The 27771-nt window shown below is 44.5% G+C and overlaps 2 protein-coding genes and 1 long non-coding RNA gene across 6 annotated transcripts in view; 1 reads left to right on the plus strand and 2 right to left on the minus strand.

Moving 5' to 3' along the window:
• The window catches only part of RALGAPA1 (Ral GTPase activating protein catalytic subunit alpha 1), a 314621-nt gene extending 311325 nt beyond the window's left edge, over positions 1-3296 (plus strand). For 3 of the 4 annotated variants that reach the window (XM_069732024.1, XM_069732041.1, XM_069732049.1), the window contains exon 40: positions 1905-3296. In XM_069732024.1, the coding sequence (XP_069588125.1) occupies positions 1905-2050 (146 nt within the window). In that variant the 3' untranslated portion in view covers positions 2051-3296. The remainder of the gene's footprint in view (positions 1-1904) is intronic. The other variant, XM_069732032.1, reaches the window with a different exon arrangement.
• Positions 1-22900, minus strand: part of LOC138643208 (uncharacterized) — a 31959-nt gene extending 9059 nt beyond the window's left edge. The window contains exons 1-2 of the long non-coding RNA XR_011314152.1: positions 22854-22900; positions 20848-20918 (exon numbers count right to left, since the gene is read on the minus strand). This is a non-coding gene — a long non-coding RNA (uncharacterized lncRNA). The remainder of the gene's footprint in view (positions 1-20847; positions 20919-22853) is intronic.
• A 3100-nt stretch (positions 22901-26000) lies between these two features.
• The window catches only part of INSM2 (INSM transcriptional repressor 2), a 2535-nt gene continuing 764 nt past the window's right edge, over positions 26001-27771 (minus strand). The window contains exon 1 of the mRNA XM_069745623.1: positions 26001-27771. This exon is cut by the window's right edge and continues 764 nt beyond it. Within this exon, the coding sequence (XP_069601724.1) occupies positions 27080-27771 (692 nt within the window). The 3' untranslated portion in view covers positions 26001-27079.

A 27771-nucleotide genomic window follows, 5' to 3' on the forward strand; every position in this document is an offset into this window, starting at 1 on the left:
GCTCAGCCGCATTCTCCAGTGTTCTCTTCAAGAACGCTCAGCGGCACTCTCCTGTGTTTTCTACAAGAAAGCTCAGCCGCACTCCCCTGTGTTTTCTACAAGAAAGCTCAGCCACACTCTCCTGCGTTCTCTAGAAGATTGCTCAGCCGCACTCCCCTGTGTTCTCTTCAAGAACGCTCAGCCGCATTCTCCAGTGTTCTCTTCAAGAACGCTCAGCCGTATTCTCCAGTGTTCTCTTCAAGAACGCTCAGCCGCACTCCCCTTTGTTCTCTTTAAGAACGCTTAGCCGCACTCTCCGGTGTTCTCTTCAAGAACGCTCAGCCGCACTCTCCTGTGTTCTTTGTAAGATCGCTCAACTGCACACTCCTTTGTTCTTTACCAGAACGCTCAAATGCACTCTCCTTTGTTCTCTATAAGAATGCTTAGCCACACTCTGGTGTTTTCTATAAGAACGCTCAGCCGCACTCTCCGGTGTTCTGTAGAAGAACGATCAACCCCTCTCTCGTGTTCTCTAGAAGAGAGAGGAATCTTCCGGCAACAGCTTATTTTTTGGAGAACAAAGGAGAGGCCATTGGAAGTCTAATGTGCCCCATCTTTCTCTCCCCCGACATCAGTTGTCATGGTAGAGTCGGGAGGCCCCCCATACATGTTAGACTGTTGCCTGGTCCCATTCACATCGTTGGCTTTGGACGACTTTAGTCTAATGTGCGTGGGAGCCTTAAGTGGTGCTGAGCTTTCCTTGTTAATGAAGATCATGCATGTGACCATTTTTAATCACACATAATTCATCCCCCATTTCGTGTATTGTAAATTACTACTTCATCAGCTGATTTATTGCTGCCGATTTATGGGGCAACATCATGTACAAAGAGATTCATAGCTTCCACAACAGAGAGAAGCTCAAGTTTTACATAAGATGTAACGCAATATAATGTGGATTATAAACCTTAGATATGGGCTGTATATAATATATGGCTATGGCTATCCATAATTTCCCTCGGGATCAATAAAGTGTATCGTATCGTATTCAGGTGCCAAGATATAAGAATATAACTTGGGCTCTGTTCACACATTAATTTTGCACTTCTGTTTCTTTGTATCGTTCCATAAACCGAGAAATACAATTCATGCAGAGAACGGATCTGTTACACAACGGATGGAAACAAGTGAAGGACTCCATTGACTGTGAAAGGTTCTTCTATTTTACTGGAAAAGAACCAGCCCCATTAGTCAGCGGAGTCTCTCATGGTGTTTGCATCTGTCATGTATGAAATCTGTGCGTAGAATTACATGTCTTAGGTAATGTTCAGACCACATTTTTCTGCCCATTCATGACTGCATCGAAAGGTTCCATCTGAATTCCCCAAAACAAGGATTCAGTTGTGCACCCTCAACTCAGTCTAAAATATGAAGCTTTGGCCTCCTGTCCATCTTTGTAGCTGCACGTAATGTTGTAGTAGGGCTTCATATTTTGGACCCAATTTGCCTCATTGAAGGCTGTAGCTCTGTTGGGGCACTCCAGGCTCGTCAGAAGGATTCATAACCAGGCAACAAAATGTGGTCTGAATATGGCCTAATAGTCTGGTATTCGTCCCATTAAATATTCTAAAAGGCAAATATTTATTATAATATATAATGGACTTTTCCCAATTTGTGATGAATGTAAAATTATTTAAATGATTTAATTCCCAAAAATATTATTAAATATGGTACCAACCTATTCTATCACTTCAGAGGGCACACGTAAAATGCCAGACATTTGAGTTACAAGGTAATCCAGAATCAATACACTGGTGCTAAGGACCCAAGCCCTCACAATCTAGGAAATAAAAGTAGATTGTGGGCCTCTGTTAACGTATATTTATTTATTGTTATTAATTGTGTTTTTTTGGCATTTTTTTTAGGCTCTTTCCCAAGTGATGAACAGAACGAACTGTTGCTGTCTCAGGGTGGTGGTTCAGAATTGGCGTCTTCTGTGTCACCCCGGACCGGCAAAAGTCGCATGTCCATTAAGCTCCGGCGGTCCTCCGGCTCTGCCAACAAGTCCTAGATTTTATCTCTTCTTCCTGAATGGGATTTGCCACGTTGTACCGGGGGAGGGGAAAGTTGGGCGCCGCTCCTCCAGGTTTGCCTTTGCGGCCGGGTCCCGTTCCAGGTTTTTTTTTTTTATCCTCAGTTCGGTTTTACACGTCTCTGTTTTATTTGAGTAAATAACACTGGACTTTTAGACATAATTTAAGATTTTACGTCTTTGTGGTTTTAAATGGTTGTGTACAATGCCGGGTGCTGTATGTATATCTGCTGCTTTTACCACCTGATTCCCGGGTTCACATACTTGTATCTACGTCCCATCCGCACCCAGCGCTCTGTATATATATTACCTCTTATTAATGGAGGTCTCTTCCATCTGGCTTTGCCTTTTTTTTCTTTGGACCACCTTCACAAATCTTATAGGTATTAGTTTATCTCGTGTAACAAGGATATATATAATGCAGCAATAGCTATTATAAGGTTTCTTTTTTTTTCATTATTTGATCCAAGGAAACCAGATAAATAAAATGTAACACGACTAGTCACGTAATATTTTTATACATGTATTATTTTGTTATATATATATATATATGCATATCTATATAAATATATTCCTTTCACAGGCCTGTCTCATGAATGAAAGTTTCATTTTTAAAATAATATATCCTTTTTTTTTTTTGCATTGGGCCTGTCGTCATATAGAAATGCAAGAAGGAAAAAGAAATTGAGTTGTTGGTTAAGGTCTTTTTTTTTTATTCTCTATTTGCCTTGTACTAGAGGGGTCTTTCCATGATGAGGAAGTGTCCTTTCAGGTTTTGGTATGCTTTTATATGCTGAATCAATACTGGTTAAACATGTTCCGGTTCCATTCGTTTTATTACAATGGCCTTGTATATGCAATGGAGAATGTCAAATGCTATGGCCGCCTATAACCACAATGCTGAATGCGCTCATCTTCAATAGCGCCCTCCTGTGATCCTACACGATTGCCACTCGGGAGGACAAACCCTTGAAAGAAATGCTTCTAGCACCTTCACTAGAGATGCCAAAGGACTGAGCAGAGACTGGTCTGATAACATTTCACCTGCCGGCTGAGTAGATTGTGCTGCTTCCATTCTCCGCCTCGGCTTACGTTTTGCTTTTAACGACTCCACTTTGTTGAGCACTGATTTCTACGTCACTCTGCAGTTAGGCCATGAATATGTTAATGAATGCGTTGTTTTCATTTGTCACAAATAATAAATCTAAAACCATTTTTGCATTAACGGTTTATTTTGTCTCTTTTGTAGATTTCATTACAAAAAAAAAGTCACAAATGGCCAAAAAAATGCCGGTACTGCTGTGAAGCTCAGCTAAAAGGCCAGGCTTCATGGGAGACTGGGCTGATCCCATCATGTAACAGGACACTGGTTGGCAGTGCTAAAATGGATATAGAGGATGTAAAACTAGTAGTGATGAGCGAATATACTCGTTACTCGAGATTTCCCGAGCATGCTCAGGTGACCTCTGAGTATTTTTTAGTGCTCGGAGCTTTAGTTTTCCTCAGCTGAATGATTTACATCTGTTAGCCACCTCTATTACATGTAGGGATTCCCTAGCAACCAGGCAACCCCCACATGTACTTATGCTGGCTAACATATGTAAATCATTCAGCTGCGGCGATGAAAACGAAATCTCCGAGCACTAAAAAAATACTCGGAGGTCACCCGAGCATGCTCGAGAAACCCCGAGCAACGAGTATATTCGCTCATCACTAAAAATTATCGCTGTAATGCATCCAACAGCTTAATCCCCCGCAACTCCTGCCCTGAGGTGGACCTTGCTTTTTAGCTATGCCCATTCAATGCCATAGCCAGGTCAGTGCTGTGGCTAGTGATTGGCTGAGCTGGCATTTTTGGAGTCGGTGAAGGGTGGGACTAGATCAGGTTAAAGGAAACCTGTCTCTCCATGACAATGCAGTCTCCAGGCACCATGTTATAGAGCAGAGTAGATTGATATATAGTTTTGTAAGAAAAGGTTCAATATAACCTGTGGTTTAATTTAAATCTCTGCTCTTTCTGGGATTTTTGGTCAGGTGGGCGGTCCTATCAGTAGTCTGGTGGGCGGTCCTCTCACTGCCACCTGTCTCTGTATCCACACTTATACAACAAGAAAGCTGTCGATCACTGATCAAATCACCCATCAGACCACTGATGGTCAAGTGAGCGGTCCTAACAATCCCAGAAAGAGCAGAGGTTAGATTATTATAACACAGTCAATCTGTTCAGCCCCCCTTGCTCTATAACATGCTGCCTGCAGATCGGACTGCATTTTCATGGTGACAGGTTCTCTTTAAGGTCGGGAGTCACACTACAGCGAGATACGGACAAGTCTCGAAGGTTAAAACCAAGCTCTGGCACCGGCACTCCGGAGCGGAGCATGCGGCTCCATGTATTGCTGTGCGGCTGCACGCTCCACTCCGGAGTGCCGGTGCCAGAGCTTGGTTTTAACCTTCGAGACTCGGCCGTATCTTGCTGTGTGTGATCCCGGCCTAAGCCTCAGAACAGGAGCTATGGGGTATAACTGGGGAGCAAGTTATTAAGCAGGCTGAGCTATTCCTACCAAAAAGATTTTATTCTCTTGACCACCCCTTTAAGAGGCTTCCATATCAATTATGTCATTTGATAACCTTTCTGATCCCCAGCTGTCCTCCTTCATCCTGATGTACATGCATTATGTTCCATGGAACTTCTCTTTAGTGTCTGTTGTGTAACGCACATGGTTCTACCTAGAAAAAGTGGAATATATTGATAACTGGGTGCTACTATTCCTGTCATTCTGCTACTGCCACCCTGATTGGATAGCGTCTAGTGACACAACCCATTGATAGAGAGCGGTAACACCCAGTTGTCAATTTACCTAAACTCAGCCAGAAGGAATAAGATGATCAGCTCCGTGTTATAAGAAATGACGGTCCAGACTGACTACATCGGGAATATAAGCATTTACTAAACATGGTAGAACTGATGTGAGAGACTGGAGGTCATTTTTAATGAATGATGTAAAAACAAAACAAAAAGAACCAGGACTTAATGTTGGGGGTTTTGACCATTTCATTATGCTTGAAATTTATTTTTATGTTTTTACCCGATTTCCAGTACATTATATGATAAAATAATGGTGTCATTCAAAACTACAACTCATCTTTTTACAAATACTGCAGACTCGTGTCCGTCATTTACTCACTGTTCATTATCATTAGCACTTTTCGAAGAATGGTAAACTGATGTCTAAAGACGAGGTCTCGGGTTGTAGGTTAGCGCCCAGCACTTAGATACAGTAAAGCCCAGTTATTCAACCAAACTATAACTGTGAATCGTTTTATGACGACTTCATGAAAATGCCGTCAGTTTTCCTACAGTCTCTTACAAAATGGCTCATTGAAACCAATAATCGTTCTAATTATCGGCTTATGGGAATATGCCAGCAATGGCGCAAGGAAGAGGCAAAGTGCTGATTTATTAGGCGATTCATGCATTAGATTCATTATCGTCATCCCCTGTAAGCAGGACATGTGCTGCCGATGATAGTCTATGCACACAGGACCATCAGATTAACAATTTGACCATACGCATAAAATTCTGCTCCGTCTGCCTAAACTTGTCTATAGCCAACCGGTGGCATTCAGTGGCCATGGTCGGCAGGTGGAAATGTACCTTGAGGGTATGTGCACACGTAGATGAAACTTCTGCGGATGTTTCCGCACCTGTTTTGAAAAATCCGCAGGTAAAAAGCACTGCGTTTTACCTGCGGATTTTGTGCAGATTCCACCTGCAGTTTTACACCTGCGGATTCCTATTGAGGAGCAGGTGTAAACCGCTGCGGAATCTGCACAAAGAATTGACATGCTGCGGAATAAACAACGCTATGTTTTTTTCTGCAGCATGTGCACTGCGGATTTTATTTTCCATAGGTTTACACGGTACTGTTCAACGCATGGAAAACTGCTTCGAATCCGCAGCGGCCAATCTGCTGCGGATCCGCAGCAAAATCCACAGCGTGTGCACATAGCCTAACGCTTCATGAACTTTGCTGGACTTATACGCAGTTTTATTTTGTTTGGCTTGGTAAACACCGATAATCCACCAATTATTTCACATGGTGCCCGTAACCACATGGGGCATAAGAAACGGCGCTGATTTACCACAGTCTCATGTCAGATAAATATCCACACGATATATCATAAATGTCTAAAAGATGTGGATCCCACCACTGTACGTCTAGGGCCCCTTTAAGAGTAGTTTGCCAGTAGCAGTGATGGGAGAAGTGGCAATGCACATGCTGCGCTTTTCTTTCACGGCTTCTACTCCAAATACAGCCGAGCGCACTTGCTCACCCATTTTTGGAACTCATTCAAACATGTCGTAAACCACGGACAGCATGAATTGCAGCCAGGTATATTATTTTCTGAAATGCTTCATCTTGTAAGAGAGAGTAAACATTGAAGATCCAGCCAGGACCCATAGCCAGAGACCAGATTATTCCAGCTCTGCACCTGGCCGGCTCTTCCCAGCGCTGCTGTAAGTGATTGACAAGTCTTTATGTACACTCCAGGGAAATATGTTAATCACCAGCAACGATGGGAAGAGCCAGCCTAGGACACAGCCAGACTAGTCTCGTCCCCTTCCGGATCTTCAACGTTTACTTTCTTTGAGGCCTTGGAGCATTCCAGAGAATAATATACCTAGCTGTAATGGGTGCTGACAAAGCAAACAGGGGTCTAGACACTTGGATATAGAAATTCACTAATTAATTAGTACAACTTATAAGGTTCCAGGTACATTAAAAATATTGCATCAAGTTAAAAATCAACATCTTTTGGACATAGAACTATCCTTAGTCATGTTGTGATTACAGTATTACAGATATGATTTAATAGAAAAATCTATAAAACAGGACACCTCCAAGTTATTGATGGAACCCGAAAGCCAGGAAGAGTGTGGGACTAGCACGAGAAAGCATCACCTAACATTAGAAGGTAGTAACAACGCATCCTGCTACCCCAGAATGCAAAGACCTTTATCTAATAGTGTGAAACAGTTGGTTAAACATGAGAAGCATCACCGATCTTGTTTCTCTAGTTAAATCTGGTCTGATCGACCGAAACCCAATGCAAAGTCAATGGGATTTTTTTTTTTTTCTTCTCTCTCTCTCCACGCTCCTTCATTGGCTGAAAAAATGGCGCCAAGCGCGTCATACAAAACGCGACTTTGGCGCGAAAGTCGCGTACCGCATGGCCAACCCGACTTTGCCAAAAGTCGGCGACTTTTGAAAATGAACGATCCGTTTCGCTCAACCCTACTGACGACAATTACAGTACATTTATAAGGCAATCAACCAACAGCACTCAGATGAAGGGTGCACGCTCCAAAGTCCCAGGATCCAACTGGACCAATAGTAACAAAAGAAAAAGAAGGAGCAGCATCCATTCCAGGTGAAAAGTTTTCATGAAAAAATCTTTATTCTGCCATCACAGGAATACAACGTTTCGGCCGGAGTGGCCTTTGTCAAGTATACAATGTATCATACATGGCCACCTTAGGCCAGTCTCACACGTCCAGATAATTCCGGATCAGGATTTTACACACAATTATTCAGATCTTCTCTACAGCAAACGCTGCTGCAGGGAAGATATGAATGGCGGATTCAGCACCAGTGGGGGGGACAGCGCTTAATGTAGCGCTGTCTCCTGCACGGCACACGGACAACGTCCGTGTGCGGTACGTGTTTTACACGGACCCATCGACTTTAATGGGTCCGTGTAATCCGTGCGCTCCCACGAACACTGACATGTCTCCATGTTTGGCACACGGAGACACGGTCCGCAAAAAATCAATGACATCTGCACAGATGCATTGATTTTAATGTGTGTACGTGTGTCAGTGGTTCCGGTACGTGAGGAAACTGTCGCCTCACGTACCGGAGCCACTGACGTGTGAAACCGGCCTTAAATAGTGTGGAGCCTATTCAGGCACCAATCACCAACAAGGGGCGGCCTTTATTAATGATTATAAAAACAACACAATACGTGCAAACAATACATCTATAATAAAACACAAGCAATAAAACATCTAGTCTCATATACATCATGTGAATACCATATACAGAGTGTAAAAGAGAGCAGGACCCCAGATAACTGCCCCAATCATAGCTTCATTGTTCCGTTGTCATGGTGACATTCCACCAATCCCCGGCTGTTAATTTTGTAAACAGATCTCTTATCCAATCGCAGATTGCTCCATAAAAAGGCGCATAAAGTATCCAAGGCCAATAATTACACCCCTACAGGGTGGTGTCCGTCGGCCAGTGAACGCTGGCGCATGCGCACGAAGCACACCCAGCGATGGCGATCATGTGACCATCACAAAGGTGCAGCATACAGCGCACGCGCCGATCGCCCAGGACCAAGCGTCATCGCCGAGTCATCGGGTACACAGGGCTATCACGTGAGCGGCAAGGAGGCGCTGGAGCGAGTAAACGCCCACACCCCCGATCAGCCCACGTGACACCCTGGACCTGCGCTCACAGGAAGGACGCGGACTCAGCCAATTCCATGGCAACAGACCACACATAGACATAGGCTAGATCCACTACATGGCGATTTGGCAGGCAAGGATCCAAAGGAGGGAATTATACCAAAACATTAGAATGAAGCAAGGGGAGAAGGAAAAATCCTCCGTGTCCTCCAAATGTCCCTTGGATGTCAAATCCCAGGTATACTGTAGAAGAGAAAAAGAAAAATTAAATCAGCACATAATTAAAAATATACAGATGTTGACCACCCATAGAGGCAAGGGGGATCAGGACATACATATTTGGAGATTATAATCAACATTTAGCCCTTGGGCTGTAGGGTCTCCAACTTCGAGATCCACCTTAGTTCCTTCTGTTTTAATCTCTGTGTCCTATCACCCCCTCTCCTCAAGATAGGGAAGGGACCCCATCGATAACCCTAAATCGCAGTTGATTGATAGAGTGCCTGCATTCACTGAAATGTTTTGGGATCGGTAATTCAAGCAATTTTGTTCTTATAGTTCTCTTGTGTTTACTTATTCGTGCTCTAACCTCCATGGTGGTCTCCCCAACGTACATAAGTCCACATGGACACAATATCAGATAAATGACAAATTTAGAGGAGCACATATAACGTTCTTTGATCATAATTTTTTTACCAGTCCGGGTATGGTTGAAGCTATCGCCCTTTAGCATATTGCTACAACATGCGCAGTTGAGACAGGGAAAGTTGCCCATCCGAGGTGGACACAAGGTCCTTTGGATGGCCACCTTGCCTGTGCCAACATCCGATCTCACCAATCTATCTCTTAGGTTCCGCCCCCGTCTATATGAAAGAATGGGACGTGAACAGAAATCCTGAATATGAGGCATCCCTTTATTTAGTATCCCCCAATGTCTATTCAAAATATTTGCAATATCATTACTGGTTGGACAATATGTAGAAACAAATGGTACCCTTATCTCTATGAGTTTGCAAAACACCATCGGATAATTTAGTTACCTTATCCCTATGGCCAATCACTTTCCTCTTAGGATAGCCTCTATGGATAAATTTCTTACACATTTCCTCTAATCTCTTGTCACAAACTTCATTATCTGAAACAATCCTTCGTACCCGGACTAATTGGCTCCAAGGGAGTGAATCCATCATCCTTCTTGGGTGATAGCTGTCATAGCATAGAAGACTATTTCTGTCAGTCACTTTCGTGAACAGATCAGTGCTTAAGATATCACCTTGTGGTGAAAATATTCTGAAAAGTTCCCAGGCTCGCGTTCATATGAGGACATCCAGCAGAGGGCGCATCACCGCGACTGAAGGTAAATACAGGTCATTGACCTACATTCCATTCATTCCCAGGGGGTTTACAGGCAGGAGCACAGCTGCATTAGCAGAGCTTCTGCTTGTAAAATTAGTTAACCCCTTCAGATGGATTTACAGCGTGGGACAGGACTGATCATCGGAAGGTATGGAATATAGTTGTTTGTTTTTTTACATTTGTTCCAGGTGACAAGGGTCTTCAGGTGGATTACCAGTATAATAAAATACTAACACAACCTGTGTTTTTATTTCATTAAAAGACTTTGTAATAATGTGTGTTTTTTTTTAACCATTTCATACTATTGGATTAATAATGGATAGGTGTCATAATTGACGCCTCTCCATTATTAATCTGGCTTAATGTCACCTTACAATAGCAAGGTGACATTAACCCTTCATTGCCCCATATCCCACTGCTACACGGGAATGGGAAGAGAGTGGCCAAGTGCCAGAATAGGCGCATCTTCCAGATGTGCCTTTTCTGGGGTGGCTGGGGGCAGATGTTTTTAGCTGGGGGGGGCCAATAACCGTGGACCCTCTCCAGGCTATTAATATCTGCCCTCAGTCACTGGCTTTACTACTCTGGCGGAGAAAATTGCGCTGGAGCCCACGCCAATTTTTTCGCCATTTAACCCTTTAATTTAATAGCTAGAGCGCCCAAATTTTTCACATACACACTACTAACAGTAGTGTGGAATATGCAAAAAAAAAGGGATATGAGATGGTTTACTGTATGTAAACCATGTCTCATATCATGTCGGGTTTGGGAAGGAGATAGCAAAAGCCGGCAATTGAATTACCGGCTTTTAAGCTATCTAGCGCTGTATGAAATATTAATATATATACATATATGTGTCTCACTGATATATATATATATATACCCCTATACTATGTGTAGACATTTATCTTAGCTATTCTATTCTAACCTGTCAGTGTGATTTTACTGTACACCGCGCTGAATTGCTGGCTTTTCTCTCTAACACCGCTGCGTATTTCTCGCAAGTCACACTGTTGGTTCGTGTCTAATCCGTATTTTTCTCGCCCCCATAGACTTTCATTGGCGTATTTTTTGCGCAATACAGTGACAAACGCAGCATGCTGCGATTTTCTACGGCCGTAGAAGACCGTATAATATGGATCAGTAAAATACGGCTGATAGGAGCTGGGGCATAGAGAAGCATTGTACCGTATGCAATCCGTATTTTCAGCACCTCTCTTATGTCCGTAAAACACGCTAGTGTGAGGCCGGCCTAAGGCTGCCGTCACACTAGCAGTATTTGGTCAGTATTTTACATGAGTATTTGTAAGCCAAAACCAGGAGTGGAGGCTTAGTTCACATTGCGTTAGTGCAGTCCGTGCAACGCATATGTTAAATGGACTGCACTAACGCAAGTGCCGACTTTGGCACAGCGCTAGCGCAGATTGAGCATCTGCTAGCTCCATCTGCGCTAGCAGTGACGGACCCGGAAACGCTGCAGCCCGCGTCTCGAGTCCGTCACTCAATGTCGGACGCATCGCTGGCGCACGCCCATTGTGGGCGTGCGCTAGCGATGCGTCCGACATTGCATTCAATGGCGCCGTTAACGGACTACGTTACACCGCGTTATGCCGCGGTGTAACGTAGTCCGTTTAACGGAGACACTGAACGTAATGTGAACCTAGAGGAAAAGTATAATCTACTATATAATTGACTAAGGGTCACTTCCGTCTTTCTGTCTGTCACGGATATTCATTGGTCGCGGCCTCTGTCTGTCATGGAAATCCAAGTCGCTGATTGGTCGCGGCAAAACAGCCACGACTAATCAGCGACGGGCACAGTCCGGAAGAAAATAGCCGCACTCCGTAACCGCTGCTATTAACTCTGTGTGCCCCCAACTTTTTACTATTGATGCTGCCTATGCGGCATCAATAGTAAAAAAAAAGTAATGTTAAAAATAATAAAAAAACAAAAAAACTGCTATACTCACCCTCCGTAGTCCACCGAGCCGCTCGCGCCTGCCGACATCTTCCGTTCCCGGCAATGCATTGCGAAATTACCAAGAAGACTTAGCGGTCTAAGTCATCTGGGTAATTTCGCAATGCATCCTAGGAACGGAAGATGGCGACAGCCGCGCGCATATCGCCGGAGCTTCGGTGGATCCCAGGGGTGAGTATATAACTATTTTTTATTTAATTATTTTTTTAGCAGGGATATGGTGCCCACACTGCTATATACTACGTGGGCTGTGTTAGATACCGCGTGGCTGCTATATACGTGGCCACTGTTATATACTGCGTGGGCAGCTTTATATACTACGTGGCTGCTATATACTGCGTGGGCTGTGCTATATATTACGTCGCTGCTATATACTGCGTGGGCTGTGCTATATATTACGTGGCCACTGTTATATACTGCGTGGGCAGTGTTATACACTACGTGGCTGCTATATATTGCGTGGACTGTGCTATATATTACGTGGCCAGTGTTATATACTGCTTGGCCTGTGTTATATACTGTGTGGCTGCTATATACTGCGTGGGCTGTGTTATATAGTACGTGGCTGTGTTATATACTGCGTGGCCACTGTTATATATTGCGTGGCCTGTATTAACGCATCGGGTATTCTACAATTTGTATGTATATAGCAGCCACATAGTATATAGCACAGGCCACGTAGTATTTGTCTTCTATATACTACATGCCTCCTATATACTACAGTACGTGGCCTGCGCTATATACTATGTGGCTACTATATACATACGGTACATAAATACATATTCTAGAATACCCGATGCGTTAGAATCGGGCCACCTTCTAGTAGAAACATATGCACCACTTCTGCATTTATCACCCACTCCTGGTTTTGGCTTACAAATACTGATGTAAAATACTGACCAAATACTAATAGTGTGACGGCAGCCTTATGCTGATTACACTGATACATTGGGTGATGAAATCCGACTTGTGGTTATTTAATCTTTATTTTCAGTTTGAGTTAATGATATGCTCGTGCTCTGGGGCGGCCTGTGGGGGGTCTTCATGTGGTGCTCTGATTAGGTAATCATGTGTATGGCTTCTGACAGGTCTCTGATCCCTCAGTGACCTACCCCGTAGTTTACATACTGAATATAATATGGTTTGGGGAAAAAATAATAATTCTCTTCTGCAGGCGTCGGGCGCTGTAGCACAATCACATCTATAATATCCATGTAATTATTTTATTTAGTAATAGAATTTTTTTGAGAAATTTATTTCTCAAAATGGCGCTGGCTGCACCTGCACAGTAGTGTTGAGCCACCCCTCTTGTGTTCAAGTTCGGCTCAGTTCTTCGGATTGGGGCGTGTTTGACGAACACCGTCGAACCCCATTGAAACCAATGGTAGACAAACACATACAAACACATAGAAGACACAAAGGTGTCCAAAAGCTGACAAACTGCTCAGAAGACACAACAAACACGTGGAAAAGTCACAACAAGTACATATAGTCATGCAAAAAGAAAAGAGGTGTCAGAGTAAAAGGAGGAGGAGACACAGATATAGGCATGTCATGCCCTTCTAAAATCAAGAAAGGCTGGAGTAAAAATCTAAACTCACTCTACCAACACCCAGACGTCGTGACAAAAAAATTTAAAAAATATATCTTTAGGTAGAATGGCGGCGGGTCCATTCAGAACACTTTCCTTAGAAGACGTATTGGTACCCCCATTGGGAGTTGTGCCAAAAAAGGAACCCAATACATTCAGACTAATCCACCATTTGTCATATCCAAGGGGCTGGTCAGTAAACGACAACATCGACGCAGACCCAAGTATAGTACTATGTACTATACCTCCTTTGACGAGGCAATCAGGCGGGTCAAGAGATTGGTAAGGGGCACCCTAATGGCCAAAGCAGACATTGAGGGGGCGTTCCGGTTACTACCTGTGCCTCCGAATAGTTTCCTCCCATTGGGCTGCTTCTGTGAAGGAGCATACTACACAGATCGCTGTTTGCCGATGGGGTCTTTCCATGTCCTGCTCACTATTTGAGGCCTTTAGTTGCTTCCTCGAATGGGTCATCATGGATGTTTCAAAGGGGGCACATATTATCCATTACCTCAACGACTTCTTATGCCTGGGCCCTAAAGATTTGCCACAGTGTGAATTCATGCGGTAGTCCACCTGTGAGGAGAGAGCTGGAAGTAGAGGGGACACCCCAGAGCCGAGGGGTTAGGGCTCCTTTCCACTTGCGAGATAAACGTCCGTGTCTCGCATGTGAAAACCAAGCTGTGGCGCCGGCACTCCAGAGCGGAGAGTGCGGCTGCATAGCAACACATGGGACCGCACGCTCCGCTCCCAAATGCCCGCACCATAGCTTGGTTTTCACATGCGAGACACGGACGTTTATCTCGCAAGTGGAAAGGAGCCCTTAGGCCAGCGTCACACTCGGCGTAAGACAATACGGTCCGTATATTACGGCCATAATACGCAGAAAAGTCCCCAAAATAGCGGTCCGTAGCTCCTCCGTAGGCAGGGTGTGTCAGCGTATTTTGCGCATGGCATCCTCCGTATGTAATCCGTATGGCATGCGTACTGCGTGTTTTTCTCGCAGGCTTGCAAAACCAACATACGGATATACAAGGGATCCATGTGTAAAAAAAAAACATAAAAACATATATACTGTCTATATATATATATATGTATATATATATTTAAATATATATATATATATATATCAGTCAGTAGACACATATATGTATATATATTAATATTTCATACAGCCAAATTAATAATGGAGAGGCGTCAATTATGACACCTATCCATTATTAATCCAATAGTAGTAAAGGGTTAAAAAAAAAACACATTATTTAAAAGTATTTTAATGAAATAAACACAAAGGTGGTTGTAATATTTTATTCTACGCTCAATCCATCTGAAGACCCTCGCTCTGTAACAAAGAGCCGCAAATGAAGGTAAATATAGGTCATTGACCTACTTTACCTTCATTCCCCAGGGTTTTACAGCCACGAGCACCGCTGCATTAGCACAGCTCCTGGCTGTAAAATATTTTAACCCCTTCAGATGGATTTACATCGTGGGACGTTACAGATCTTCGGAAGGTATGTATATTGTTGGTTTATTATTTTTTCTTTGTTACAGAGCGAGGGTCTTCAGATGGATTAAGCGTAGAATAAAATATTACAACAACCTTTGTGTTTATTTCATTAAAATACTTTTTAATAATGTTTGTTTGTTTTTAACCCTTTACTACTATTGGATTAATAATGGATAGGTGTCATAATTGACGCCTCTCCATTATTAATTTGGCTTAATGTCACCTTACAATAGCAAGGTGGCATTAACCCTTCATTACCCCATATCCCACCGCTACACGGGAATGGGAAGAGAGTGGCCAAGTGCCAGAATAGGCGCATCTTCCAGATGTGCCTTTTCTGGGGTGGCTGGGGGCAGATGTTTTTAGCCAGGGGGGGCCAATAGCCATGGACCCTCTCCAGGCTATTAATATCTGCCCTCAGTCACTGGCTTTACTACTCTGGCGGAGAAAATTGCGTGCGAGCCCACGCCAATTTTTTCCGCCATTTAACCCTTAAATTTAATAGCTAGAACGGCCAAATTTTGCATATACACACTACTAACATTAGTAGTGTGGAATATGCAAAAAAAATGGGGATATGAGATGGTTTACTGTATGTAAACCATGTCTCATATCATGTCGGGTTTAGGAAGGAGATAGCAAAAGCCGGCAATTGAATTACCGGTTTTAAAGCTATCTAGCGCTGTATGAAATAATAATATATATACATATATGTGTCTCACTGACATATATATATATATATACAGTTAGGGCCAGAAATATTTGGACAGTGACACAAGTTTTGTTATTTTAGCTGTTTACAAAAACATGTTCAGAAATAAAATTATATATGTAATATGGGCTGAAAGTGCACACTCCCAGCTGCAATATGATAGTTTCCACATCCAAATCGGAGAAAGGGTTTAGGAATCATAGCTCTGTAATGCATAGCGTCCTCTTTTTCAAGGGACCAAAAGTAATTGGACAATGGACTCTAAGGGCTGCAATTAACTCTGAAGGCGTCTCCCTCGTTAACCTGTAATCAATGAAGTAGTTAAAAGGTCAGGGGTGGATTCCAGGTGTGTGGTTTTGCATTTGGAAGCTGTTGCTGTGAGCAGACAACATGCGGTCAAAGGAACTCTCAATTGAGGTGAAGCAGAACATCCTGAGGCTGAAAAAAAAAAAAAATCCATCAGAGAGATAGCAGACATGCTTGGAGTAGCAAAATCAACAGTTGGGTACATTCTGAGAAAAAAGGAATTGACTGGTGAGCTTGGGAACTCAAAAAGGCCTGGGCGTCCACGGATGACAACAGTGGTGGATGATCGCCGCATACTTAATTTGGTGAAGAAGAACCCGTTCACAACATCAACTGAAGTCCAGAACACTCTCAGTGAAGTAGGTGTATCTGTCTCTAAGTCAACAGTAAAGAGAAGACTCCATGACAGTAAATACAAAGGGTTCACATCTAGATGCAAACCATTCATCAATACCAAAAATAGACAGGCCAGAGTTAAATTTGCAGAAAAACACCTCAAGAAGCCAGCTCAGTTCTGGAAAAGTATTCTATGGACAGATGAGACAAAGATCAACCTGTACCAGAATGATGGGAAGAAAAAAGTTTGGAGAAGAAAGGGAACGGCACATGATCCAAGGCACACCACATCCTCTGTAAAACATGGTGGAGGCAACGTGATGGCATGGGCATGCATGGCTTTCAATGGCACTGGGCCACTTGTGTTTATTGATGACATAAGAGCAGACAAGAGTAGCCGGATGAATTCTGAAGTGTACCGGGATATACTTTCAGCCCAGATTCAGCCAAATACTGCAAAGTTGATTGGACGGCGCTTCATAGTACAGATGGACAATGACCCCAAGCATACATCCAAAGCTACCCAGGAGTTCATGAGTGCCAAAAAGTGGAACATTCTGCAATGGCCAAGTCAATCTCCAGATCTAAACCCAATTGAGCATGCATTTCACTTGCTCAAATCCAGACTTAAGACGGAAAGACCCACAAACAAGCAAGACCTGAAGGCTGCGGCTGTAAAGGCCTGGCAAAGCATTAAGAAGGAGGAAACCCAGCGTTTGGTGATGTCCATGGGTTCCAGACTTAAGGCAGTGATTGCCTCCAAAGGATTTGCAACAAAATATTGAAAATAAAAATATTTTGTTTGGGTTATGTTTATTTGTCCAATTACTTTTGACCTCCTAAAATGTGGAGTGTTTGTAAAGAAATGTGTACAATTCCTACATTTTCTATCAGATATTTTTGTTCAACCCTTCAAATTAAACGTTACAATCTGCACTTGAATTCTGTTGTAGAGGTTTCATTTCAAATCCAATGTGGTGGCATGCAGAGCCCAACTCGCGAAAATTGTGTCACTGTCCAAATATTTCTGGCCCTAACTGTATATATATATATATATATATATATATATATATATATATATACACCTATTCTACTGTAAGCTGTCAGTGTGATTTTACTGTACACGCACTGAATTGCCGGCTTTTCTCTCTAACACCGCTGCGTATTTCTCGCAAGTCACACTGCTAGTCCGTGTGTAATCCGTATTTTTCTGGCTTCCTTAGACTTTCATTGGCGATTTTTTTGCGCAATACGGTGACAAACGCAGCATGCTGCGATTTTCTACGGCCGTAGAAAGCCGTATAATACAGATCAGTAAAATACGGCAGATAGGAGCTGGGGCATAGAGAATAATTGGGCCGTGTGTAATGCGTGTTTTACGGACGTATTTTATGCGCTCATACGTCCGTAAAACTCGCTAGTGTGATGCCGGCCTCAGATTGGGAAAGGAAGCAGGCGGGGTAGCTTGCTTCATGGGTGGGGTACTCTGCTGAGTAGCAGACACTGCTACTAGGCCCAAAAGGATTTACTGGGTTAGGCTACTTTCACACTACATCTTTTCAGATCCGTCACAATCCGTTGATTTTTGAGAATGCCAAAAATATGCAGGATCCTGCATTGTCCCATAGACTTGTATTAGCGACGGATTGTGACGGATGGCCATCCATTTCATCCGTCGTACACTGGATCTGTCGTAAAATAGCGGTCCGTCTTGCAGACAAAACGTTTATTGTAACGTTTTTTGTGCACGTCGGAAAATCGGTCAGCAAGACATCCTGCACTGCCCGTCGTCAGCTACAATGGATGGGGTCCGCTGGGGGGATGGAATGGCAGCTGGATGGTATACCTTCCCACAGGTGAAGTATGTCCCCAGGGCTTCGCAGTGAGGTGGATGGTGATGGTGTGAGGTGCAGTCAATAACGAGGACACAAGGTTGCAGTCTCTTTACTGAAGACTTCAGGATCCGCAATCCAGAGCACGTTTAACAGGGCTATCTGAGACCGGCCGGTCCGATGGGCACTTCCAGAATTCCCTTTGCAGGTGGAAATCGTTGCCTACCAATAGCGCCTGTGTGTTGTAGTGCTACCCTGCTGAGCATTTGGAATAGTCCTCACTAGGGTTGAGCGACCTTGACTTTTTTAGGGTCGAGCCGGGTTTCGCGAAACCTGACTATCTCAAAAGTCGAGTCGAGTGAAATCGGCCGATTATGGCGAAAAGTCGAGGATCGACCGAAACCCGAAACCCAATGCAAAGTCAATGGGAATTCTTCTCTCTCTCTCTCTCTCTCTCTCGAAAAGCTGGTGTTACACAGTGCAAATCGCTACAGCGCACAAGCGACAACATGGCGATAGGCGTCCACGCCCCTAAGACCTATGTCATCACTCTGCCCACGCCCCTTCATTGGCTGAAAAAAATGGCGCCAAGCGCGTCATACGAAACGCGACTTTGGCGCGAAAGTCGCGTACCGCATGGCCGACCCCACACAGGGATCGGGTCGGGTTTCATGAAACCCGACTTTGCCAAAAGTCGGCGACTTTTGAAAATGAACGATCCGTTTCGCTCAACCCTAGTCCTCACAACTTCTGTTCTCGTTCGTTCGTTCTTTCTAATTCGTTCCAGATGTTTCTAGTTCAACGTCCCCCAGGTATGTTATGGCTAGGACGCACCCGTATGACGGGAAGGCCTGGAGTTCTTCCGGGACCCTAGAGACGCCCCTCTCCCACAGTTGCCCCCTATGTCTTCATAGGTGTTTAGGTGAGACAGCCAACCTATAATTAACTGTCCTGTGGAGTTTGAAGTAAAGCGTAGAGTCAGTTACTCCCTCGGTGTTCCGGCCACCGGCTACGCGCCTCAGTAGGATGTTGCCTCGGTCTCACGGCACGACTCCTACTGGCTCTCCTTTGTGCTTGATCTCATTTCTCACTGTTCCACAATATCCTTCGCTCCGTGTCTCTTTCTTAGGATACCGACGCGGGGTGTGCAGGCGCGGTTCCGTAACGTTTTATTCTGGTCGCTAGGTGCCTGCCAGGTTCCCACGCCTGACAGGGACCCCCCCTGTGTCTTCTCCCTGCAACACCCCCTGCCACCTGATGTTGCCTGAATCCAACCCAGTCAGCTTCTGACTAACTTCCTATCCAACCCCTAGTTTTACCAGTGTGAGGAGTGGCCCAATAAATAAAGCCCTTTGCTCCCCCTAGTGGCCGGAGTGTGAAGTGTAATGTGTGCTGGTGATACCTGGTCAGTAGAATTCCTTCAGTGCCATCAGACGTACCATCACTCCCCTTAGTGGCAGAGTGTCATACTGCAACGACCAGATCTCTGGGGCGCTGCAATTATACACTGAAACAGTCTATTAAGGCCGGGATCGCACACAGCAAGATACGGCCGAGTCTCGCAGGTTAAAACCAAGCTCTGGCATCGGCACTCCAGAGCGGAGCGTGCGGCCGCACAGCAATACATGGAGCCGCACGCTCCGCTCCGGAGTGCCGGTGCCAGAGCTTGGTTTTAACCTGCGAGACTCTGCCATATCTCGCTGTAATGTGACTCCGGCCTAACAATGACAAACAGTTTTAATGTGCAAATCAAGCTAGGCTTTTGGTGAACGAACAGTTATCGAACAGAAACCCGAACAGCCGAATTTTAGGCAAATTGTTCGACGAGCGACTCAAACACCGCCCAAAACAGCTCGAATTTAAAATTGGCGAACAGTTCGACTCGAACACCTCTCATCTCTACTGCACAGTAGCAGCTATCATAGGCGCATCTGGCACCATTTTGAGAAATAGATTTTTTTTGTTTTTCTCTGAAGCAATCTATCAGGTTGCCCCGGAGCACGATCATATCATTAACTCAAAACTTAAAATAAAGATTAAGAAACAACCACAAGACAGATTTCATCCACCAAGGTATCATTGTAATCAGTATAACGGCGCCGACCTGACACTGTGTAGGTTAATGTGCACAATCCTGCTGACAGGTTCCCTTTAACCACCAAGACAAAAAGATAATTTTACCTGACGAACAAGTGTTTAGCCCCGTAGATGACGTATATCAGTGGCAACCTTCTGCAGACACATCTGTAAATGTCATATTCTGATGTGCGGACCTGACGCTTATACCCAGAAGAGCGTCACATAGGCTGATAAGTGTTGTCTGTCAGGTGAAACAGAAGGTAGGGAGCACTTTGTGTCAATCACTGAAAATTAAGCGTTTTTCCAGCAGCATGGTATTAAACAGTCCTGTGCCTCAGATGCTGCAGCCCTTCTTTATGAAAAGGAGAGATATTTAATACAGGGGAATGTGTCCTCTACCCCAGTCAGAACCATATACCAGAATAGAGCCCATTGCGCAGCCAAGAAAGCAGAGGTTGTCCGTTCTTGGACAAGTTGAACAAGTATTGGGCGGCTTGTGTGTCACCTTCATTAAAGCTCCAGGCCGCCTGAGTCGGCTGAATCCGCTGCTAATAAAGCGGCTGTAAAGCTGCCTGGTAACGGTTGTTTTACTATACACTTGCCTCATCATTACTTCTGTAGGGAAAACCTCTTTTCTTCAACTTTGCATTGCGTTATCCCTCAGTTATTCTTCCTGGAAATATATAAATAGACGTCTGGTGTTACCATTAATCTTGTACTCCTACACCCTCAATCTGAGGCTCGGTGCAGATGGCCATGTATTCTATGATCCGAGAGAATCAGGCCAATTATCCAAATCAAACTGATCAGAGTCTGATCCGATTCTCTTGGATGAGGAGAAAAGGGAGAAAAATGTCTCCATCTTCTCCATTCTGTCAGTGCACGGATATCAGACTGCACCCAGATATCATCCGAGTGCAGTTCGCTGTTTCCACAGGCTCATTGCCTTGCATGGCCGAGTTCAGTCTGAATATCAGGTCATACGAGGACATACAGTGATTCTATCCTTCAACAGCTCTGCCCACGGAAAAATATCGGACATGTGCACGGCTCTATAGAATAACATTGGTCCGAGTGTGATCCGATGTTTTGTCAGCTCACACTCCGTCCGAAAATACAGACGTCTGCATGAGACCTGACGCGGTCATATCAGAGCTGACAATCCACAGAGACGCACCTAAATAACAAGGAGAGTTGGCCTAGCCGGACTGCCAGGCTTTTCCTACATTCCTCGCAGGAATAACAGAGGGACTGCATCATTTTTTTTTAAAATGTGCTAATTTATGGGCAATACAAGTGTTAATTAAAAACTTTAATGTCAAACTTTAGGCTGGTTTCCATATATTGGGACTATCTGTATCAGGGTTTTTTGGCTCCCCTGATGAAAGCAATCAGTTGTCAGAATTTTTTGTGTTTTAGCTATCTCTACTGCAAACTGGCCAGGTATAAAAATAAGATGAAAAGTGCAAAATGTAGGGTTTTCCGATCCGGCTCTTTGAAGGGTGTGGAACAGGCACTGAAGGGTGCGGAGCGGGAACGGAAGGATGTAAGAACGGAAGAGTGCGGCGTGTGAATGGAAGGGTGTGGAGTGGGAACAGAAGGATGCGCAGGATCGGAAGGATGCAACGCAGGAACGGAAGGGTGCAGAGCGGGAACAGAAGGATGCTGCGCAGGAACGGAAGGCTGCGGAGCGGGAACGGAAGGGTGCGGAGCGGGAATGGAAAGGTGCGGAGCGGGAATGGAAGGATGCGAGAACGGAAGAGTGCGGCATGTGAACGGAAGGGTGTGGAGCGGGGACAGAAGGATGCGCGGGATCGGAAGGATGCGGTGCAGGAACGGAAGGGTGCAGAGCGGGAACGGAAGGATGCTGCGCAGGAACGGAAGGCTGCGGAGCGGGAACGGAAGGGTGCGGAGCGGGAATGGAAGGGTGCGGAGCGGGAATGGAAAGGTGCGGAGCGGGAATGGAAGGATGCGAGAACGGAAGAGTGCGGAGTGTGAACGGAAGGGTGTGGAGCGGGAACAGAAGGATGCGCAGGATCGGAAGGATGCGGTGCAGGAACGGATGGGTGCAGAGCGGGAACGGAAGGATGCTGCGCAGGAACGGAAGGCTGCGGAGCGGGAATGGAAGGGTACGGAGCAGGAATGAAAGGGTGCAGAGCGGGAATGGAAGGATGCTGCGCAGGAACGGAAGGGCTGGATGAATGTGAATAATCTCAAAGCAGACTGGAGAATCCATTCCTGCATCAGTTTCCATCCGGCTTTTCCCTGCCAAACCGGAGGGAAAAAGAGTCGGACATATGGAAGCCAGACTTACAGGTTGTGCTTATATATTTGTAGGCTTGAGCTTTGCGATAAGATAATCTGAAGATTGCGGCATCCTGAGGGCGAGCCCTGGCCGTGCACATGATAGCAGGTAGCATGGAGGACAGTGTTCGGTGCCGTAAACGCACATGTTCTGGGTCCACATCGGCTGCCAGTGAGTCACGTTTTTTCTCCACTTGAAGCTTTTATTTGCAAGGATTGTATCATCCCTGCGGCTCGTACCCCTGGCACTTGCCCAGATGGCTCATCTCTGCCCTGCCATAGAAAAGCCATACATCTAACCCACCTGTGAAGATCTCCATGTGACATTTTATGTCTTTTCTGCCTTGTGGCTGGAAAAAAAAAATAAAAACACCTATTTAATAACACATTAAACAACTCTCGCCACTTTCTTTGCGGCCTAATCCTTTTTAACAACTGATTTGATGGACTTTTCATTATACAAGGTAATTTGGGGATTAGCCGCCTTTTTATGGGCTTACTTGGGTGATGAGGCCATTAAAATAAATAGAAGGGGAAATTACATCAATTAAAACTTTATATGGCCTACACTCCAGATGGAAGAAAAAAAACATTTTGTCCATATAGCTGAGTGTATAGTCCCATGTAGAGGGTAATCCTATTACACAGGCATTAAATAAAGATTTGAGTCCCCAATGTGTCTGTATTGCAGCTTTGCAATGGTCCGCACACATGCTGCCATATTCAGATTTCTGCTATATACGCCCGTCATCAGTGGAGTAAATGTGGAGATCAGACGCTATGGAGGTTGCTGCAATCAAGCATGTAAAATGGCGATTATGTGCCCAAGTTTGATCACTAAATGGTTATGGGAATAAACACGAAACTTCTTATGTAAAGTCATTAGCTGAACAATGGTTTGGCCAATCATTCATCCGGCAGCCATCTCACCCGACTGTCCTATACATAGGAATGATCGTTCTGCGGAGCGCTCCTGTGTTCTCATTGAGAGCTGTGGCCAGTCATCTCGGAATTATCATCAGTCCAAAATCGGACATGTCAGATCCTTAATTGCATGAACAATCGTCTGTACGAGACCCCCATATCGGTGGGTTCGGCCTACGTTAATCTAATGTGATTGGGGTCTTAAAGGTTTTAGCAGAATATTGGCTACAAAAATGGGCACAGGATTGTCAGCACAATTGTTCCAATCTGTACACCTTTGTAGATGTGTTGCAAAAATTTCTGTACAACTGGAAAACTGTTCCCTACATCTGATTATTGTGGTGTCAGCCGCGTCCGAAGCGCCTGATCCCATTTAGAATAATGAAAATTCTGCACCTCGGAACAGTTGTAAAACTTTCTGCAACAAGATCCACTGCTTGTGAATTCACCCTAAGGCTATGTGCACACGTTGCGGATTTGGCTGCGGATCTACAGCGGATTGGACGCTGCGGATCTGCAGCAGTTTTCCATCCGGTTTACAGTACCATGTAAACCTATGAAAAACAAAATCCGCCGTGCACATGGTGCGGAAAATACAGCGCGAAAACGCTGCGGATTATTTTCCGCAGCATGTCAATTCTTTGAGCGGATTCCGCAGCGTTTTACACCTGCTACATAATAGGAATCTGCAGGTGTAAAGACGCAGGAGAAATCCGCACAAAAACGCAGGAAATGCACGTCAAATCTGCAGGTAAAATACAGTGCGTTTTACCTGCGGATTTTTCAAAAACGGTGCAGAAAAATCTCACACGAATCCGCAACATGGGCACATAGCCCAAGAGAATGAGATAATAATTTGGTAATTATTGAGAATATGTGAAAACTGAATAACGCAACGGCTGATAACAGAGAGCACTCCCACCATTATTAGGCCAGGCTCGCACATAGCACTGGTGTGCGATTTGCAAAACCACATTTTCTACTGCAGATATCTGAGAGTTATATATATATATATATATATATATATATATATATATATAAACATTTTCATTAAAAAATCACACGTCCAATATTTACAAAGCAAAATGTCAGCAAGTTGTGATAAAATTGTATGCGGCACGTTACCATACCATGTGAAATTAGCCTTAAAGTATTTCTGGTAGTAGGAGGGAGTTTAAGACTTAATTTTGCCGCATTTTTTTTTCCTGCAGCCAAAACCTGCTCTCTTGGTTCATTTTTGCAGAGGTTTTTGTGGCACGGTTTACATGTGCGATTTGTCTAGACTTATATAAATGTTAGTTTTAGGCTGCCGTCACACTATCAGTATTTGGTCAGTATTTTACATCAGTATTTGTAAGCCAAAACCAGGAGTGGGTGATAAATGCAGAAGTGGTGCATATGTTTCTATTATACTTTTCCTCTGACTGTTCCACTCCTGGTTTTGGCTTACAAATACTGATGTAAAATACTTACCAAATACTGATCGTGTGACGGCAGCCTTATTCACCAAAAATGCAGCAAAAAAAGAAAAACACTGCAAAATGCAGCAAAACCTATTTGCTGCATTTTGAACATTCTCATCCCTTTCCATGGGTGAAAAAATGTTGATAGAATTGACCCATTTTCTTGGTACAGCAAAAAGCAGGTTCTTATAAAAAAAAAAAAAACGCTGCAAAAACACTGTGTGAACTTAGTCTTAAACTCAGCCCCAACCGGACTCCATGCTTCAACAGGTGAAGATATACAGAAAAAGTAGAGGACAAGATTCCCTCAGCGCATAATGAAGCCTACAATCCTGCTGTTACTTCAGCTAATAAGCAACAAATAATATTTTCAACAGTGTAAACAAATATCCACATGGAAAACAATATAGGATGCAATTAATCCATATCTATCCCAATACTGGGAGGATTTTCGGATCTTACCAGCCAAAATCCATCAAATTTGAGCAGTTTCTTTCTCTTCTCCATTAGTAGTAGCTTCCCAATACACAGGGTTACTTATTCTACATTAGATTTTCAGTCAAATGGAATTAATTCAGATTTTTTAAAAATAAAAAAGGATAATTAAAATATATATATATATATATATATATATATATATATATATATACACACACACACACACATACATACACAGGCACAGCTGTTGCAAACATGAATTTTCCAATTCACTCAAATGTTATAACTAATTTTTTGATAGGTAAAAAAAAACAGAACAGTAATATGAATTAGTTGTACAAAGTACAGACTGCACTCTGCTACATCTGTTTATATATTAAACTGGTGTATAGCTAAGAATTGACAGATTAATTAATTGGGGGCGCTCCATCATTAACGTCTTAGAATTGGGGGCTCTCCATCATTAATGTCTTAGAATTGGGGGCGCTCCATCATTAACGTCAATCCTTACAAATCATACATTACTTATCTTGTTCCCAAATCTCCCCTGCTATTATCCATATAACCAGATCTTAGAAGTACAAATATTCCATTGTATAAGCAAAAATACAAATGGTTAACAGTTAGATAGAACACTTTTATTAGGCACCAGTTCACACATGTACACAACACCTTTGGTTTATTTTCTTTTAAAGCACAAAATAAAAAATGTATATGACATGTTTAACCCCAAACATATCTTCTAGGAATCAATGTCTGCGCCAAGATACTATTTACATTCAATCTGCACATTGTAAACATTATGCCACAGACAGAACCTCATTCCAGGACAATGCTGCTTTGGAAGAAAAAAGAAAAAATATGCCAAGCTTTTTAATACATGTACAATATTGAAACTATGTGTGGCACAAAGAGAAGTTCAAATGTAACTTCTGGTGACCAGGAGCCCCTAAGTGTTCAGCAGTCAGGTCTTAGGGGTCCCTGACAAAGTCCAGCAGTCAGGTCTTAGGGGCCCCTGACAGTGTTCAGCAGCCAGGTCTTAGGGGTCCCTGACAAAGTCCAGCAGCCAGGTCATAGGGGTCCCTGACAAAGTCCAGCAGTCAGGTCTTAGGGGTCCCTGACAAAGTCCAGCAGCCAGGTCTTAGGGGCCCCTGACAGTGTTCAGCAGCCAGGTCTTAGGGGTCCCTGACAAAGTCCAGCAGCCAGGTCTTAGGGGCCCCTGACAGTGTTCAGCAGCCAGGTCTTAGGGGCCCCTGACAGTGTTCAGCAGCCAGGTCTTAGGGGTCCCTGACAAAGTCCAGCAGCCAGGTCTTAGGGGCCCCTGACAAAGTCCAGCAGCCAGGTCTCCGGGGCCCCTGACAGTGTTCAGCAGCCAGGTCTTAGGGGCCCCTGACAGTGTTCAGCAGCCAGGTCTTAGGGGTCCCTGACAAAGTCCAGCAGCCAGGTCTCAGGGGTCCCTGACAGTGTTCAGCAGCCAGGTCTTAGGGGTCCCTGACAAAGTCCAGCAGCCAGGTCTTAGGGGCCCCTGACAGTGTTCAGCAGCCAGGTCTTAGGGGTCCCTGACAAAGTCCAGCAGCCAGGTCTTAGGGGTCCCTGACAAAGTCCAGCAGCCAGGTCTTAGGGGCCCCTGACAAAGTCCAGCAGCCAGGTCTTAGGGGTCCCTGACAAAGTCCAGCAGCCAGGTCTTAGGGGCCCCTGACAGTGTTCAGCAGCCAGGCCTCAGTGGCAGGGGTGGTGTTGGCAGTGGCAGGTCTGGTCTACCATCTGATGAATGACACTTGTTCATGTGTAAGCTGAGACCAGGGGAGCTGAAGAAGGCAGTAGGACAGAATTCACAAGGGAAGATTTGCTGCCCTCCTTCAGCTACCAGAGCTTCTTCTAGAGGCAGGAGAAGTTCTTCTCTCACTGCATGCCACAGTCTGTGCTTGTCTCTAATGTCTATGGATGGAAAGTGAACTCCACAGAGGGTGCAGGGGTAAGTCAGCTGCCCTCCTCTCTCCATAGGACCATAGGGCTGGTGGGTGAGCAGGTGCTTGCGCAGGTAGGCATGCCTTCTGAACCTCTTGTGGCAGTATGGGCAGTGAAATGCCTCCTCCTCACCCTCTTCTGAGGCAGCCTGAGAGACTGGGGTCAGGGCATCCTCCCTACCCTGGCAGGAGGAGCTGTCCACACTCTGCTGGTGCTGACTATGAGAGCCCTGCTCCATCAGACTCACTGCAGAGCTGCGACCACTGCTGTTCTCCTTCCCCTCCAGTAGAATGGGCAGTTTTTTCCCCTCATTGCCCAGTGTCCTGGGTTTATGCCACCGTCTATGTGATGCCAGGTTAGCAGGACAACTGAAGATCTTGTCGCACTCTGGACATCTGTATTCTACTCGGACAATCCTGGAACATTTGT

Source organism: Ranitomeya imitator, chromosome 1 (genome assembly GCF_032444005.1).
Source record: "Ranitomeya imitator isolate aRanImi1 chromosome 1, aRanImi1.pri, whole genome shotgun sequence".
Lineage (NCBI taxonomy): Eukaryota > Metazoa > Chordata > Amphibia > Anura > Dendrobatidae > Ranitomeya > Ranitomeya imitator.